This window comes from Orbicella faveolata, unplaced genomic scaffold (genome assembly GCF_042242905.1).
Source record: "Orbicella faveolata isolate gen_17 unplaced genomic scaffold, um_ofav_v1 contig_25, whole genome shotgun sequence".
NCBI classification, from domain to species: Eukaryota; Metazoa; Cnidaria; class Anthozoa; order Scleractinia; family Merulinidae; genus Orbicella; species Orbicella faveolata.
The window spans coordinates 19,751,350-19,770,074 of NW_028301553.1; the positions used below are offsets into that span (position 1 = coordinate 19,751,350).

Here is an 18,725-nt window from a genome sequence, read left to right on the forward strand (position 1 = left end):
AAGAACAGTATAAACCGTAAACAATACAACTTTATGGAATTGTGGGAAGACAAGAGAAGCTTGTTCATGATTAGTATTCTAGAATGTTTCCTAATGGCATTTAATAATTACAGGTTTACTGCCCACAGTGGTGAGTTAGAAAAACTACCGAAACTGTCCATGTCTTCCTAAAGGTAGCTAATTTAGAAAACAAAGGAAAACTTGAGTGACCTGAGCTTTGATATACAGTGGGTGTATGCCCAAGTTTGCAACAGTTAGTGGACTTCAAGTCATGATTGATCATCGCAGTTTTACATACAACTTAAGCAGTTGTGGAATTAAAGCCTGAAAAAAACAATTTAACTACACATGGAGTTTTTGGACTAAAAGCATTTTTGTTCACAAATTATAAAGATGAGATCCGGCCTGCAACTGACTGTTCATTGGAGAAGATATCTGTTAACATAAGCGTACAGACATAATTTGTGAGCAAACCGGCAGTTTCTTCGATAATATCATGACTAAATTAGTAATAAAGCCATAAAGCCTGTACAGTGAGCCTTCAGAGTATGCCTTAGGCATCCTGATCTTATTAACCACTTTTATCGAATATCCATGTGTACGTCCAGAAGAATTCACATCAGTGTAAGTTTGGAAGTTTCCCAGAAAACCTCTGTGTGGCATCGTTTATGGTGTATACTTTTTTCTGGACAGCTTTTTTTCAATATTAGGTAGATATTGTATGTATTTCTAAATCATGTGTAAATGTTGCAGTTGTGACTCCAAGCTACATGTAATAATATGCCAGACACCAGTTGTCTGCCTCACTCATATTTACTACATTGAAGCGTGGATTATTAATGCGGTGTTTCCTCTCAGGGGATGGTCCTGGTTTAAGAGATTTTGTCATTCGTCATGGTGTAGTCAAACCACTGCTCAAGTTTGTGAACCCCAATGTCCCGGTAAGTGCTGCTTGTATTTGCTGCTTAGAAGCATATAGAGTTTTTTGTAAAGAGCTAACTTCCAAGTGTAGCCTCTGGCTTAAGCCACAACTAAAGAAGTAACTTCTGTCTCATGTACCAATGAATACTTGATATCAAGTTGGTAATCCCTTTGAAACATTTATATTTGAAAATATCTTTGACCTTACTGTATATCCAGTTACATGTACTTCAAAAGCACACAAGAGGTAACTTCAAAAAAGTTGACTCTGGCTTCAACCACAACTAAAGAAACTAATAACTTGTGTCTCACGTCCTAATGAATACCTGACACATGGATATAAATATCCCTTAGAAATGTTTTGTATCTGAAAAGATCTTTGAATTACTGTTCATCCACTTGAAGACCCAGTATTGACCATCATGTTATTTTTTTGGCGTACATGATAGTGAGGTTTCTATTGTTTTCCAATGCTGTACAATGTGCAATGCATCCTGGCCAAAACTGGGTCTTTAACTTCAAAAGCACACAAGCTTATTTCATAATATGCAATATTCTCTGCAATGCCAAATGATTTCTGCTAATTGAGCTTAGAAAATAATCTATTTTGGTAGACAAACCTTCCTTTTACTGTAAGATTTGATAATTTGGTTGCACAATGAGAGACTATTTATTATTGGACTATTGTCTTTGTTTTCGTTATCTATTTCTTTTAACTTGGCAGATCAGTTTCTTAAGGAATGTCACATGGGTGATAGTAAATCTCTGTAGAAACAAAGACCCCCCACCTCCCATGGAAACAATTCAGGAGGTAACTTACATGTAACTATGTTATTTTTTAAAAAATAAAAAGGATATAAAGTTTGGAGTCTAGTGGCTCAAACATGACTGCAGTTTCTGGAACTTGACATTGCTAGAGATATTGTTTTATAGGTGCTGGTTTATTGCAGGTTACCCTGTTCGAAATCTGCTAGTATCTAAAGTAATTAGCAAAGTTATTAGTGTCTTTAAGACAATCACTTTAAGACACTGTGTCAAATCTGATATTTTCACAAACGAGACTTAAGTATAAGTTTCCTGAGTAACTGTAAATCCTGAGTAACTAGGGATCTAGATACCCAAATTAAGTAATACTTTTGGGAAAGAGATGCAGTTAATCATAGACTGATAACAACAGATAATGATCAGGATGGTTGAAAATGTGTTCTTTGAGATTGACAACTGTCAATAGTAAATCATTGTGCCAATCAAGTCATTTGTACTTCATTATTCAAATTCAAAACTCTATTCAACATTGTCACGTGGCTGTGGAATTTGGACTATACTTAATTGACATTGCAGTTTCTACAACATGTTTATCAAGCATCCTCTAATTTAAAAGAAAATTCTTGTTGCTCATCAACGTAGACATTTTAAGATAGGCTTTATTTTGAATCAACCGATTTTAAATTATAGTGAATTGACTTATCCGTGACACAAACGAGAGCTTAAGTGAAGTGAGAAATAATTTCTGCTTATTTGAAAGGCTTTTCAAATTAAAGAACAATGGCATTTTCCCTTTTGGAATATCTTCTTTTGTTTTAGAGATATTGACGTTTTTGTATTATGCAAATGAGGAAAGTCATGACGTCATAAGTAGTGCGACTAAAATGGTAAATTACTGAATCAGGAATATCTCTAGAAATATTGGAGCGATGTTCTTTAAAGTTGGCACCAAAAACGTACATCACAAAGGAAACATTAGAACTTTGACAAGTGTTCATGCAAGACTTTTGCTAGATCCCTTTAATACAAAACTTTAAACGTACAAAAAACAATGACTGAACCATGTCTGGTGAAAATCTCAGAAGATTTTAAACACTACTTGTTGACTTTTTGTCCCGTTTGTTTGGTCTTACTTTTGACTTTCACTCATATGTAGAGACTGTGTAATTATTCTGGGCTCAATTTGTTCATGGTGAATTGCAGTATGAATAATAATCATATCTTGACTGGGGAATGACCAGTGTATGCAAGTAAACTTAGAAATACTTTCAATAGTGTTAACACCAGAAGGTTCTTGCAGAGTGAAATCTAAGCTTCCTGTGTAGTGATAGTTATCGCTGTTTTCTGTCTTAAAGACAGAAGAGTTCTAATAAATCATTGAATATTTAACCCCATATCCTTCAGTCACTTTTATGAGGCCTACAAGCTGACAAAGTATGAGAAAACTCAATGCCTCTGAATCCGGCCAAACATTCTTTGCCTTTTGTTGTTTGCTCTTGACAATCCCTGGAATTTCAAGTTCTTATAATGTCAAAACCGTTGCTAGATCAAGGTGTTATGAGTTGTTATCACTCTTCAGGTCCTACCAGCACTAGCTCTTCTCATTCACCATCCAGATCTAAATGTAAGTAATAGATTATATCGTGTTCTTAACATTATCATGTTTCTTTCTGAACAATTTTATTACTTTGTGAATTCGCCGTTAGATTGAAAATAAAAATTGTTATATCAGCTTGTATGACTGGTTAAAGGAGCTTTTTCCAGTCTTGGCCCAAGAGCATGGACCTTCAAGGTCAGTAGCTGATTGAAAATTCTACACACTGAGGAGAATCAAAAAATGGAAGCAAAAAATCCTAGTTCCAGTTCTATTGTACACATGTGGTATAGCTGGGTGTTCGTTTCTGATCACGCATGGAGAGAGTAACTTCTATGGTTAATACTGGGTTATCTTGTGATTTTGCCCAGAGGTCCTGATTGTTGCTGCTGTCCAAATCATTGCAGGTTTTGTGGATGGGGTTGTGCTTTTTAGTGGAACATGCCAGTGCCACATTCAAATAGTCTTTCAACTTAAAATACCCACCTATTCAGTTCAGGTTAAGTGCAAATTTTAGCTACATCCCCGATCTAACGACACTCATCTTGACAGCGCATGCCAAAGTGAATAACATCTGTAAACCTCAATCGTTTCACTCTTGGGACCAGCTGTACTTCATTGGTCACGCCATTACCGACTGCAACTATGTACTAAACAATCTTGAGGTATCAGCCAGGGTTCAAGACCAACCATGTGCAAATGGCTGTAATACTCATGTTTTAACAGAAAACCCCTGCAAATCATACATTTTCTTGTATGTCTTCTATGTTTCAGTGCTGTACTTTCTGAGATTGTCTCACTAGTTACTTTTGGTTTAGTATTATAGGCAGTAGTTTTTTTTTTGTTTCAGATATTTAGACTTAGCTCTACATTTTCATCATTTAGTCATAATTTCCATTGAAGTTTAGTTTTGTTTTATTTTAGTGTACCGGTGTTTATTTTTAGTGTATTCATTTTGCTGTGCCCCAGTATCTGTGACATGCATGGGCTCTCTGTTGAAAAATCTTTAGTACCAAGTTTATAGTTATGCGTGTAAATTTTACACCTACTTTATAATTCTTGTTCTAGCATGAGATATTCTTAAATTTGAAGAAATTTTGTGTTTATCTGTTTCAGATTTTGGTTGACACGGTTTGGGCCTTGTCATATCTGACAGATGGTGGTAATCATCAAATCCAGGTAAAAATGTTTCAGGTGTTTAGCAAAAAGTGTTCATTTTGATAAAGATTAACAATTGTTTCTAATAATGTAGGTAAAAAAAATTACAAAGTATAAATGCACTAAACTAGTTGCTATATAGATGTGAACTGCCAACAAATATACAAACAAGAGTGGTCTTTGTATTTTTCAAACATTTCCAGAAGTTCTAGAATTAATAGCAAGCCATTGTTTCTAAGGCATTTCTTGTTTTCACAGAAAGTTGAAAAAAAGAAGGAAAAAATAAACAGTCAACCTCGTACCGAGATTCTTTGTTCTCCTTGACCAGGGATCAGGAAGTACATGACCCTGGAAAGTAGGCTTTTGTTGATTGTGCTGGCATATTTTTGGCATAATTTAGCAAACCGAGCGTAATTTTTAGATTTTATCTAAATTTAGCACTGCTAGCATAATCTGGCTTTTCTGACCTTCACGAATTGACGCAATTTCTTTTTGATATACCTCTTTTTACTTGGTCTGTTTCTAAAACTTCTGTTACTGTTGTCTCCCGCCGCCTGGTGTTAGTGTGATGTTTTCTTAGATTCATCTTCAGTTTGATTAGATTCACAAACAGGGTAGAGTCTGTAAACCCTTGCCCTATTTTGAATCTAGATAAACAAAACATACAGACGGACCTCAAACAAACAAGTTAATTTGACTGACAATAGATGGATCGAAACTTGCTAGAACTGACTTATGAACCAGCCAATGGCTGATAGGGCCACCCTGCCTAAATATTGACTTGACTTGTTGACAAACTTTACTCGAGTCTTACAGTCAAAACCATCATGACTAGACCAATCAATCAGTTTCAATGGAACAAACTTATAACATCAATTGAAATACTATTCACTTGACTCAACTACAGTTCTTTTCAGAACTACATTGACCCATTAAAGGAACCAAGCTATCAGATGATATTATATCTCAGCATTATATCGACGGTAAATGTATTTGTTGACCATTCAAAATGTGCTTTAAGGAGCCATTTGCCCAGTAAAGATTCTCCCAAACAGCCATGTTTGAGGTACATGTTATTCAGTACCAATTAAAAATTATTAAACTTTAACGTTATATGGGTTAGCCTCCTGCGCAGACGTCTGGCGAGTCACACTATATTTCCTTCCAAGATTGCATGATGAGCCTGAAGGATGTCTACATAGGAGGCTATATATAGTTATGCTGATACCAAAAGAAACATTCTGAATATTCTGCAGGTTGTTATTGAAAGTGGAGTTGTGCCTTCCCTTATCCCTTTGTTGAGTCATGCCGAAATCAAACTGCAGGTAACTTGTGAAATATTACATACATCAAACAATATTTTTTAAAATAATGTTGAAATGTCTGGTGCAGCCATCAGCTAACATATCACTAGCAATGGGACATACCTAATATTACAATTTTGAGCAAAAAAATCCTGTTTCTAATCTAGCTTATGTACTTTTTATACTTATTGTAGAAACCAAGTATTAAACTTCGTGGCAAATTTTGATTTAATGTTGTATTTCAAGGCTTAAAATGTAGTAGTATTCATATAAGAACCTAACCAACATTGATTGGAAGGGAGTGAGAGGAAAAAATGTTCAGATACAAAAATCAAGACAACTAAAAAATAACGTCTAACCAGTTTCGTCTAAAATTGCCTTAAGGCCAAATAAACTCTGGTGACTTTTTATCAGTACTGCTATGAAGACCTTTTGTTACAATTAAGAGCTTCTGCCTGAGAGACCGGGGCAGACTTGGAAATGAAGGTCGGCCGATTTCGCTTAAAATTGGTACACAAAGTCGTTATGTGGACTTATGTAATATGCCAAAGTTTCAGGTTCAACGACCTTCTCTTAGCCGAGTTCTGGATATCAGCCCCTCAGGGGTACCCAGAGGCTGATTTTTAGTGTTATTTTGGCCACTTTTCAATCTCTCTTTTAGCAACGTACAATTAATTTCAGAGAAAACCAAAACCATATTTGTAATGCCCTATCCTTAGGCTTCTATGGGTAAAAACATTAGCTCACGGGAATTTTTCGTTAGCCTGTGGCTGTGATCACAACTTGGTCCTATTTGAAGCATATGGGAAGCAACCGGAAATGGCCTCCTTTTTAGACCGCATATTTTCCGTGCCCATGTTTTATATCGTGAAGTCTTAGTATCCCTGCAACATTCAGCCCTTAGTTTAGTAATACCAAGAAAAAAATAGTAAGGTTGTGGCTTTTTTTTACTACGAAACACTTTTAGAGAAATTACCTACTACGCATTTCCTGTCAAAGTCTTAATTCCTTTTTAGGAGAGATTTTTAGACACCAGCTGCACAATTAACAAACAATCAATGATCCCAAAGTAAATTATTTAAAGGAAATATATATCTTCAAACCATACACTATAAATTAATTTTCCTACTGACAGATTTGAAACTAAATTTTATGTAGCATTTGTAACCAGTACCCAGAGGACTGAAAGGAAAGGGGAAACTTTATACGTTGGTAACAAGAAAATTAATCAAAATACAATGAAACACGTTTTTTACTGAGTGTATAAGTTAGGTGGGAAAAGCTGAGAAAAAAAAGCCTAATTTATGGGACTCTGCCTTGTTTCCATGGCAACCTTGCTTTGTCTGCGGACATTATCTGTTCCGAGAAGCGAACAGTTTTCCGAGAGCGAAGCTCGAGGAAAATGGTGAGCTTTGAGGAACAGATAATGTCCAAGGACAAATATCCGAGCATATTTTTAAAGTCAAATGGTGGCTATTGTGTTTATTATCCTTCAAATATCTTTGGCAACACGCGCAGTCTGGAAAATTGGGGAATATTCTCGGATATTCGCCCGTTTTAGCTGGGGAATATTCGGTCACGTGACGCGTTTAGACCAATCGCGCGTGAGCGAAAATATTTGATGGATTATAAATATATATATATACCTAACAATCCATCTCTTGCCGGTTAATCACAATGCACCATTGCATCTTTTTGGTCCAAACTGCAATATTAAGTTTATCTTTAACATTCAACCCGTGCAACCAAACAAGTCTGTGGCCCTGAGTAATGAAGCGCTAATTAAATCAGGAAATAAGCCAAGCTTTGTGGTCCCATTTCACCTGTCTGGGACTTCTTTCTTGAAGAAAAACAACTTATTAGTCACTCTAAATGCAATCATAAGGTTTCTCATGACACTACTTGAAAATCGCTTTGAACGTTAAGGAAATTTCGAATATATTTATAGCTAATTGTAAAATTAAATGCAATCTCACTATTCCAGTCTATACGCAAGGTGTCTGGATAAATTCACTTACTATGAATGCTTACCTAGCTACAGGTTTAGAGGCGTGCCCCTTTCTTATAAAGGCCTGTCCAAATGGAAAATGTTTGGCGACCAAACATCATCAGACATTGTTTGGTGACCAAACATGCTGATGCTGAAGTGCATGAGTGGCCAAACGGTTAAAACATGTTTGCTCAAACACAGATCAAACTATGGATACAAGCCGCTGAGCAAGCGTGGTACGCATGCGCGCGCCAAACATGTTTGATACCGCTGTCCAAACGAACAAAACATCGCCCATCAAACACGAGAGCAAAAGAAATGTTTTAAGTTGTTTGGTCGAATGTTGATGGCCTTCAAATTTTATCAAACACGATCAAACAGCACCAAACAAGGTGGCCAAACGGTAAAATGTTTGGTCACCTTTCAATGTTTGATGGTGTGTGGTTGCCAGATATTTCCCGTTTGGACAGACCTTAGTCCCTTAAAAGTGAAGCAACACTAAAAACGTTAGCCCCAGCGATAAATTAGTCGTGAGTGCCTCGTTGCGAGTAATGAAAATTCAGGTTGATTTATACCGTACGTGACGAGGTCACGACACGCCAACTTATCTGAAGTTTGCTGGTTATGATTGTCTTGGAATTCAGTTTTTTCTCGTTTAGATTTTTTTCCTTGATACTGCAGACAATTATCAGGTATAGAACTTGCATGAGAACCTGAAGAACGAATGGATGTGTTACAGAATATTTATTCATACCCAGTCGCCTGGTGCAAACGGCCCAGGTATTATAAATTGAGGAACTCCCCGCCAAGTCGCTGAATGTCTGACTAAATTACCAGAAAATTTCTCATTGGCACACTTTTCCTTTCTCTATCGGGATTTTCCTTTTGTTGCTTTCTCAGTCAGCTCAGATCCAGACTAAAACGATGTACTGCATATATCCAAAGATAGGACAGGGGAGGAGTGGATTTTCCTTCAAAGACTACTGCTTATGGCACCCTAGCTGTAGAATTACTGGCCCTTAACTCCGATTTCCATAATAAGAAGCGATAATACCCAGGACGACCAGTATGCTTGGTGTAGGTGGTTTGGTAGGTCATCACAAAGTCCAGTGCCTCATGCCTGCTGGAGCTTAAATTGGTTATTGTTCTTCTTCTCTGGACAGGATGATAATCACCGGCTTTCATTTATACAACTGGGTGGAGAGAGACACTGCGAAAGAAAATTGCCTTTCCCGAGACGACATGGCAATGCCCTAGAAACCAAGAGCACTCGATCCGGAGTCCAGCCCGCTAACCATTAGGCCACGACCGTGCTATGCGCTAGGCAGTTGCCAGTTTTGTGTGGAATCCGAACGCGTTACTACGTTACATGTTTACTTCAGTCCCTCGTAAATTGATAAAATGCAACCGTGAAATGAATCTATGGCCAGCACGTGGACATCTTGCCGGGTGGATTGCTTATTTACAAGAAAAGAAACTATCTGTGATCAATTAATTAAACTTATTACATCCATTCAGTCTGTAAATGAATTTGTTTCATTTGAGTGTGCTTGAAAGGCAGAGGAGCGCAAAAGTCTGGCTATTACAATTTAGTCTCCTGGAAAACTGAGAACATGATTATACATTGTCCCTTTGGCAAAGAAGACGACATATGCGGGGCACGAGATAACAAGCCGTCAGAGCCTGCTGTGACTCTCCCATTAGCGACGTTAGATCGAGATGTTACCCACCTGCTGGTCAAATGTGGGCACTGGTGGTAATAAACTGGCCGCGTCCTACAGAGTTGACAATTTCCCTGAATGGAAGTTAAAGTATCAATTAAAGAAGATTGTGATTTGCCCACGTCACCGCCGAAAATTCACCCGTTTGCGTGACCAAAGTGGGCCATGTCAGCACCCTTTCCATCAAGGAGAAAAAAGAAATTGAAGAAACCAAAGAATGTTACCGCTGACGTTTCAGATAGCATATTTCAGGCGTTCGGCATTGTAATACCTATTGCCTCCGTAAGTATCCAAGGGTAGAGTGACTGGATGCATGTTCATCAGACATAAATTTATTTTGCACATTCGAAGATTTTTTAAAGCGCTTTGATGTCTTTAATTCGTTCCACTGTTTCAAGGATCGTTGTTCCATCATCATCTGCATACACATCTGAACAAAATATCTCTAACTTACATTGTCTACCCACCCACAATTCAATTTCTAACATTTTCGACGCCATATTGGATGTTGTTTCACTTGAAAAGTCGAAAGGACCAAAGTGGGCCATGTCAGCACCCTTTCCATTAAGGAGAAAAAAGAAATTGAAGAAACCAAAGAATGTTACCGCTGACGTTTCAGATAGCATATTTCAGGCGTTCGGCATTGTAATACCTATTGCATCCGTAAGTATCCAAGGGTAGAGTGACTGGATGCATGTTCATCAGACATAAATTTATTTTGCACATTCAAAGATTTTTTAAAGCGCTTTGATGTCTTTAATTCGTTCCACTGTTTCAAGGATCGTTGTTCCATCATCATCTGCATACACATCTGAACAAAATATCTCTAACTTAAATTGTCTACCCACCCACAATTCAATTTCTAACATTTTCGACGTCATATTGGATGTTGTTTCACTTGAAAAGTCGAAAGGGCTTGGAGATGAATTAAGTAGTTTCACACACACAATATTAAATCACAGCGGAGACGCTTCGCGTGTCATGCTCAAACAATGTAATCTCCTGGCGAAAATAGGAAGTAATTTGGCCCTCTATTGTATCACGAGGCTTACTTACTTGCAATCTCTATCGTAACGATGGTATTCGTATTTAGAATCGATACCAAAGAGGACCTAGGAGCGAAACTTAAAGAGAAGCACCTCTGGGTGTCTCGCAATTAAGTCGGAAATTTCGGTACCACTAGTCACACAAGGTATTTGTGATCTTCTGGCAGGGGGAAGGAGAAAAAACTCACGGCTTAAATTCTAGTCATGGTGAATAGTCAGCTATGAAGGCACGTGACGTTAGAATATTACCAGTCTGGATTTCATGACTATTCCATGAAATCAAAATATCGTTTTTGCCAGGTATAACAAAATTAAAAGAGAAGAGAAAGGGTACTAAAGGAATTAAAAGGTACAAAAAACTATGTTTTTCCCAAGAAACCTTGAAAACGTCAATAAAAGACAGCGAATTAGATGAGAAAAGTCAAAATTAGGGTAATTATGCCTGACAAAGCAAGGTTGCCACGGAAACAAGGTAGAGTCCCATAAATAAGGCTTTTTTTTATCAGCTTTTCCCACCTAACTTATACACTCAGTAAAAAACGTGTTTTATTGTATTTTGATTACTTTTCTTGTTATCAACGTATAAAGTTTCCCCTCACCTTTCAGTCCTCTGGGTACTGGTTACAAATGCTACATAAAATTTAGTTTCAAATCCGTCAGTAGGAAAATTAATTTATAGTTTATGGTTGAAGATATATATTTCCTTTAAATAATTTACTTTGGGATCATTGATTGTTTGTTAATTGTGCAGCTGGTGTCTAAAAATCTCTCCTAAAAAGGAATAAAGACTTTGATAGGAAATGCGTAGTAGGTAATTTCTCTAAAAGTGTTTCGTAGTAAAAAAAGCCACAACCTTACTATTTTTTTCTTGGTATTACTAAACTAAGGGCTGAATGTTGCAGGGATACTAAGACTTCACGATATAAAACATGGGCACGGAAAATATGCGGTCTAAAAAAGAGGCCATTTCCGGTTGCTTCCCATATGCTTCAAATAGGACCAAGTTGTGATCACAGCCACAGGCTAACGAAAAATTCCCGTGAGCTAATGTTTTTACCCATAGAAGCCTAAGGATAGGGCATTACAAATATGGTTTTGGTTTTCTCTGAAATTAATTGTACGTTGCTAAAAGAGAGATTGAAAAGTCCACATAACGACTTTGTGTACCAATTTTAAGCGAAATCGGCCGACCTTCATTTCCAAGTCTGCCCCGGTCTCTCAGGCAGAAGCTCTTAAAAGGAGACTTTTGATTGGTTCCCTGAGTGGGTCTAGATTTTGCAATGTGACCTGGCACTAGGACAAACCAGTCAGAAATAGTTTTGGCAAATTAATTTTCAAAACATTGTTGATAAAACAGCTTGTTGTGACTAGAAATCTTCTTCTCTTCAATCATGTCTTGAAGATAATTTTAGTTAAACTTTCACGAAAGTGACTGGGGAAAAAACGTAATTATGTGCTTAAATTTGGAGTGCGCATTTCCAGACAATTGGATTCATGAGTAGTAAAGGAGCTAGCCTGCAAACAGGCTCCTGGTTAGCCTGCGGTGAGCCCGATTGCTTCGCTCATTCTTCTGTTTCGCGCTCGCCGATTTTTTTTCTGCCCTTGCTAGGAGCCTGTGTTCAGGTTATAAAGGAGCTAGCCTGCAAACAGGCTCCCAGTAGCAATTGCATTTAAAAATACGTTATTGAACTATCTTATTGAGACCTTTTCAGGGTACATTGGTCTTCTATTATTTTGGCAAGTTTAATTTAATGTTGATTAAGTTTGATTAATTATTTTTGTATTCCCCTACAGACAGCAGCATTGCGTGCAGTGGGAAACATTGTAACAGGAACAGATGAACAGACACAGGTAAGCCTAACACCCAACCTTCTAATCTCCAATAATATTTTCCCCTCCCCATACTTAACGATTATTCCACAAGGGCGCGTAGGATATGGGATGATAGATAGTCAACGCTAGGTGCGTAGCACCGACTTGGCTATAATCATCTCATATCCAACAAGGGCAAGTGGAATAAACCACCAAAATATAGAAAACTAAAGTAAAATAAAAATAAAAACGCCCAAAAAATCATGTGTACACTTACCATATTTGTAGAGGGTAATACTATGATGAAAAGCCTTGAATTGCAGTATTCAATGATCCAGTTTTTAATAAATTCCAATAGCAGCATTCTGAGTTAGCTCATAGAAAATGATGCACCTCTTCCAATTGTCATTTTGTAGAGCATGTTTGTTATTTCATGTTGTTACAGTGTGCTCTGGTACCAGTTTTAGGATGTTATTACTGGATTCTATGATATATAATAAATGAAGAAAGATAGTAATTTCTTGTGTGTTCCATATTTTGTGCCTCTTATCCCATGTTTGGAGTTTTACCATGTGTAATTTCAATTTGCAGATAAGAGATTTAAACAAAGCAATCTACTGGTAATATGTATTCTTACTCTGTTATTTTAGGTTGTTCTCAACCATGATGCTCTGAGTCACTTTCCAGCATTACTTAACCACCATAAGGAAAAAGTAAAAAAGGTCAGTTCTAAATTACAAATATATGTGAGTAGTAGTCGGGCTGGGCCTTTAGACCACGGGGTTACTATTGCTGATGCATGGGCTTGTGAGCAATTGGAAAGTTCATCATTTTACTGTTTGTCTTTTTCTGTTTCAATAGGAAGCAGTTTGGTTCTTGTCTAACATCACAGCTGGTAATCAGACCCAGGTTCAGGTAAATATCAACCAAGCACTTTTTTCCGAATATAAGGACTGTCCAACAGTAACATATTTTGATTTGCACACGTGAGTATTTTAAGGTTACTTCCCACCTTCAGAGGTCAAAAAAATCGTTTTTTCTTTTATTTGACAAAATTTAAGTTCGTCATTTTATCTAGTGTTTCCAAAAGAAAAACATTAAAAATCTCAAAAAGCGGCCGAGTTATTTTAAAAAAAACGTATTTTCAAATAAAGTTAATAAACTAGGAAGGTGTCACAATCTTGTCAACGGGCGAGAACCCTGGGGAAATTTTCGCGGCAAACGCTCATCGCTCGTATTTCATTTCATTTGCATATTTTTATTTACATCACGCACTTGACAAAAATTCCCACGTGGAAGCTCTTTACGCTAACTCCTATGGAAAAATCAACAGCAGAAAAAAGGCCTTGGGTAAAGAAAACGAAAAAAACCGGCCCAAAGAAGAAAGAAAAAGCTCCATATTGTCAAGGAAAGAAAAAAAAAACCTTGCTGAAAGTGACAAAGGCCCTTGCTTTGGCCAAACGCCTTCGACAATCTTGGCGTCTGCTGAAGATCCGGAGTGTTCGAATATCCTTGGAGCAAGTAGCTTAAAAATCAAAGTTAAGGTCAGTGCAGGCTGCGAACAAGATTCTTCGTCGGAATCTGGCGGAAGTGATGAAGAAAATGAAACCTACCCAGGGGAACTCATTTCAGCAATAAGGGTATTTCTTAAGCTGTCCGTCGATTCCTTAACGTCTTGTTTTTCAGCGGCACATTTTCCCCCTTTAACCTTTTTGGCGCGGGTTTTGCCTTTGCCTTTGCCTTTGCCTTTGGCGTCTTTGCCCATTATATTACGTCGCCGTCCTGAATTGAACTCCACTGAGCGAGATAAAAAAAACATGCTGCAATGCGATGCTTTTCCCGGGAAATCTTGATCTATTGTCATAGGCACTAGGAGGTGCTGTTGTTCCATTGGCTTGCGGTTTTATTAGGCGTGATAATCTCCGGGCGTGGCGTGAGTTGTTTACGAACCTTTACAAGCTAAAATCTCGCATTTGATTTTTGGAGGAATACATCCACTTTGAGCGAATTTATAGGGTATGCAGATTTGACGGATTTTCGTGAAATTTTGCCAGAACATTCCAGAGATAGTGACAAACCAAAGTGTGTCGGGAAATTTTGATATTTAACACATTTTTCCCGTGGCGTCCATTTACGCAACACGTCTCGCATATTTTTAGCTACTCCAACTTTAGAAGTGGATATCTAGACAACCAATCAGAATATCGAAAAAGCCCGACACACTTTCGTTGATTGATGCCTTGTGAATAAGACTGTGCAGCCATTTTGCCCGTACTGTGGAATCCGATACCCGATAAATTCAATAGAAGAAGGCTTGGTCGTTTCACGCCTTACCGCCTCCTGACACTTCCTAAAAGAAAGCATTGCTGAAATTGTATTTTTTTCGTAAAGTACATTTATTAAGCTTTCTTATGATATATAGTTTGTTGGGGTTTTATTGAAACTGGCGCTCGTACGATTTTTTTCCCGAAGTGCACCTGCGAAGGTGGGAAGTAACCTTAACGATTGTTTGTTTGATTGACTGATGGACGGACGGACAGACGGACTGACTGACTGACTGACTGACTGACTGATTAATTGATTGAACCTTACTTATGCCCTTCTGCTGGAGGTGATTTAGAATTACCAGTGGGTGTTTACAGTGACTACACTTGCTTTTTTTTTGTTCGCGGAGCTGAGCATAAGCTTTGCTTTTTTATTCTGGGTAATATTCGTTAAAAAATGTTATGGTGTAACTTTCACTCGCTTTTTTGAGTTGGATTATTTAAGAAATGGTAAGCGTGCAGCGTGCAACCATCGAGTTATATATGCACGCGGGAGGTTGCTAAGCACGAAAGAAGCGCAAGAGTCACACAAGGCGATAGCCGAGTGCAACTCTAGCTTAAGTGCTTAGCAAACCTCCCAAGTGCATATATGACTCGATAGTTGCACACTGCACGCTTTCCATTTCTTTTATAACATTGAGACTTTTGAGATGGTATATATTGAATATCGTGCGGCTTACATGAAGTCAAAAGCGCGATAAACCGCGCGAAAATGTTCATTCAAAAATATGACAAATCGACATATCAAAATTTTTCTTGGATCACGGCAAGTTTACAGTTTGCATTTCACGATCTCGGGCAAACAAACAACTTCAAACTGCTCGTTAACCTAAATATCAAGCTGACAACAAACGAAAATTGCATTCGTTAAAAGTGTTTCTCAAAAGTTAGTCGAGCTTAAATCTGGATCAGTTTTCCAAAGAATTGAAAACCAACTACACGTGGTTGAAGCTTTTGGTTGCTGATCTCTCTGTCCTTCACGGCCTCTTCGGCAAAAGAAAAGAACAATATGGAAACAGACATTTCTTAAAAACGAGAGTGGAGAAGAAAGCGAACAAACACCCGTGGCTTTGAGCTGTTTTGAGATGCTCTTATTCAATAGCAGGTTGTAGGTTTCGTTTTCCTTTCCATTTTGTTTTAAATTGAAGAGTTGCGCGTCTAAGGCTGAACTTGAACACATAAATGGCTTTCTTTCTTTCGTTATCTGGTAAAATAAGCTTAAATGAACAGAAGACTGAGTCTTAAAGGAAATTGTCAGAAATGTAAGCTTATATTTGTGCACGATGCAGTCGCTCGGCTGTTTCTTCAATTTCAAGAGTTCAATTCACGATAGAGTGAGTCGAGCGATCGAGCAAAACTGAAACCAGGGAAATAATTCAACAGAGGCTACCAATATTTCATAAAACTTCCTTTGTTAAAGCTCAGAAAAACTGTTATCTTTAAAGTTATTGGAACAGAAGGATTTCGTAAGCAAGACTTAAAACAGAAATTTGTTAAAACTCTCATGTACAAGTTCCGCTCGCCGAAAGCATTTAAATGGCTTTCGACGCCAGAAAAGTTTTACAATGAAAGCTTATGCTGAATTTTAGTGTCGCCAAATCGCTGTAAAATTCTCTCTAAAATTCCCGCTATGCATTACTAACCTCGAAAGGTTGATGCAGATCAGTTTGTTGTTTTTTTGGTCCGTCTCCGAGTGTCGAGTGCCTTTGTTCAACCAGCTGGTTCAACTCCTCGCTAAATTAGCAAATCTCTTAGGTCGAGGCCCATCGAAAAACTTGAGCTCGAAATTTCGCTGCTCACAGGAATAATCTTCCTTATATCCGGAAGAATGATTAAATCTTTTCATATTTTAGGAGGAAAAAAAGTGGAATTTTGTTTTGAGAAGTGTCAACATCGATGAAAAAAATTGCCGAGAAAAAGTACAAATAAACAAACTGACGTCAGCGTGCAACCCGAGGGCAAATGGATCAAGCGTATTAACCAATTGGAACGCGTGCTTCGCTAAGGCTACGTTATAAAATTTCCATTTTATATTGCTAAGTGCTTCCAAATATAAAAATGCATTGGATACAGAGACTCTGCTGTGGCCGGAAAATGAAGTAAGTATTTTGGGGGGAAGAGCTACAGGATAACAGTGATGGAAGCGTAGAACAGTTCATCAAATTTGATTTTCTTTCTCAGGTTTTTAAAAACCAAAATAACCATTTTTGTGAAATTTTGAATGTTGTAGTCATTATTTTCTTTCCAGTTAAGATCTGCTTTCAACACTTCTGTCGTGTTTTCCTTGCTGGCTTATATCAGCTTCAAATGAAAAGGAAAAATTATTCAATAATCCCTTGTCTATATAACTGTACCATTAAAAAGAAGGATTGCATGAATATAATAGATCAAGGTAGGCATTGCTTTTGTTGATTAGTTTTTTTTTGTTTTAATTACAGGAAATTATTAATGCAGGACTTGTCCCACTTATTATTCAAACTTTAGAAACGGTGAGTGTTTTCTGTCAGGTTGACAAAATATCTACAAACATTTAATGTGACAACCAAGTACAAAATTTTGCTCACAAAAATGTTTTGCGTGCTTGATTAGCATAGCACTTTCGTGTGTCTAGGTTACTCTCCCTTTTTGCTGAAACCAAGGTTTAATTATCATAACTTATTTATTTTCATTTGCTCTTGAACATTAGTCAATGGTATTATTAACCACCAGTCAGCATGAAGTTCTGTTCACAATTGTCAGTAGGTCACTTGGGGTCAATGAAGGACAAGGAGCTACATACAAATTATCTGTTGTTATTGTGATCCATTTTATTTTGCTTGTTTATTGAGACACTGTCTAGTTATTGCAACTACACTACTTGCATTTGTAATAGGACTACATTATCATAATTGGTGACAAAAAAATTCATTGCTACAGTAAAAGCATGTACACTTTTGATATATCGGGCCCTGTGATAATGTCTTTAGTGATACATTTGGAACCGAGTCTCTTGTTGTGTGTGCATTAGAACAAATTCTTGGCTTCATACTCGTTGAGCTTAGCAGTCTTTATCTTTGCATTTACTTTCTTCGTCCTCTGTTGCTTTAATGTCAAAGTTACAAAATTATCCCAAACCCAAAGTGAAACAATAGATTCGATAGGACTCATCCTGCCCAGTTTGATCGCGTTAATTCTGTTAATTTGTATGTTGTTTTCTTTAGGGTGAATTTCTGACACAGAAAGAGGCAGCGTGGGCAATTAGTAATTTCACAGTCAGTGGCAATCCACAACAGGTGTGAACTGTTTGTGTTCTTTATTAGGCTATGTTCACACTTTGGTGCCCAAGCACGATTCTCGCTAGGCACTAATGTGCACACACCTTTTTTGAAGCACTCACAACAGAATTCAGGCACAGTGTTGGTGCCCGGGTACAAGGTCTCGAACTCGCGCGCTAAATGGTACTTGGGTATACCTGGAGTACCAAGTGTCTAAATGCAACACTATTTTGTACCTTTGCCCAGGCAAGAGTGCTCGGGCATCAAGTGTGAACGCAGCCTTAGTTATGTTTGTTAAATTTTACTTTTGTGGGATTACAAACAATTATTGGATCAGGTTTTTGTGATATCCAGAATAATCAAGGTAGGGGTTATCAGCCTCGGCCTTCGGCTTCAGCTTTTTACTGAGACCTTGATTATTCTGGATATCACAAAAACCGAATCTAATAATTGTTTTATTATACATTGAACGAAAAAACCTGGAAGTCATGTTTTTGCTTCTTCACTGACGGCAAGCAACACAAAGCGCGCGAACTTGACATGATTACCCTGCTTAGAAATCATGCACCGTGGTCATACATGAGATGATTACCTGTGACCTTGAGATTTCGAAAATTCACTGTACGCTTTCGGCCAATAAGAAAAGAGATAGTGAGTTCAATGTATAATAATAGTCGGAGACAGGCTTGTTAGTGGATTGGCCCATTACCCTGCTAACAACTTGCTCACAGGTTACGTGCCGTACACAAACCTCTTCCTTAATAAAATATGACATTGGAATTTTAATAATCGTTGGATGTTGTTGGACGAATTTTAATCGTTTTTATTAGCATAGG

The 18,725-nt window shown here is 37.6% G+C and overlaps 1 protein-coding gene across 2 annotated transcripts in view; it reads left to right on the top strand.

Annotated features, from left to right (window-relative positions):
- The window catches only part of LOC110066558 (importin subunit alpha-3-like), a 72,627-nt gene that overhangs the window by 42,559 nt on the left and 11,343 nt on the right, over positions 1 to 18,725 (top strand). For both annotated transcript variants that reach the window (XM_089293983.1, XM_089293984.1), the window contains 10 exons: positions 859 to 941; positions 1,646 to 1,732; positions 3,266 to 3,310; positions 4,397 to 4,459; positions 5,695 to 5,763; positions 12,294 to 12,350; positions 12,962 to 13,033; positions 13,173 to 13,226; positions 17,074 to 17,124; positions 17,836 to 17,907. In XM_089293983.1, coding sequence (XP_089150109.1) covers positions 859 to 941; positions 1,646 to 1,732; positions 3,266 to 3,310; positions 4,397 to 4,459; positions 5,695 to 5,763; positions 12,294 to 12,350; positions 12,962 to 13,033; positions 13,173 to 13,226; positions 17,074 to 17,124; positions 17,836 to 17,907 — 653 coding nt within the window. The remainder of the gene's footprint in view (positions 1 to 858; positions 942 to 1,645; positions 1,733 to 3,265; positions 3,311 to 4,396; positions 4,460 to 5,694; positions 5,764 to 12,293; positions 12,351 to 12,961; positions 13,034 to 13,172; positions 13,227 to 17,073; positions 17,125 to 17,835; positions 17,908 to 18,725) is intronic.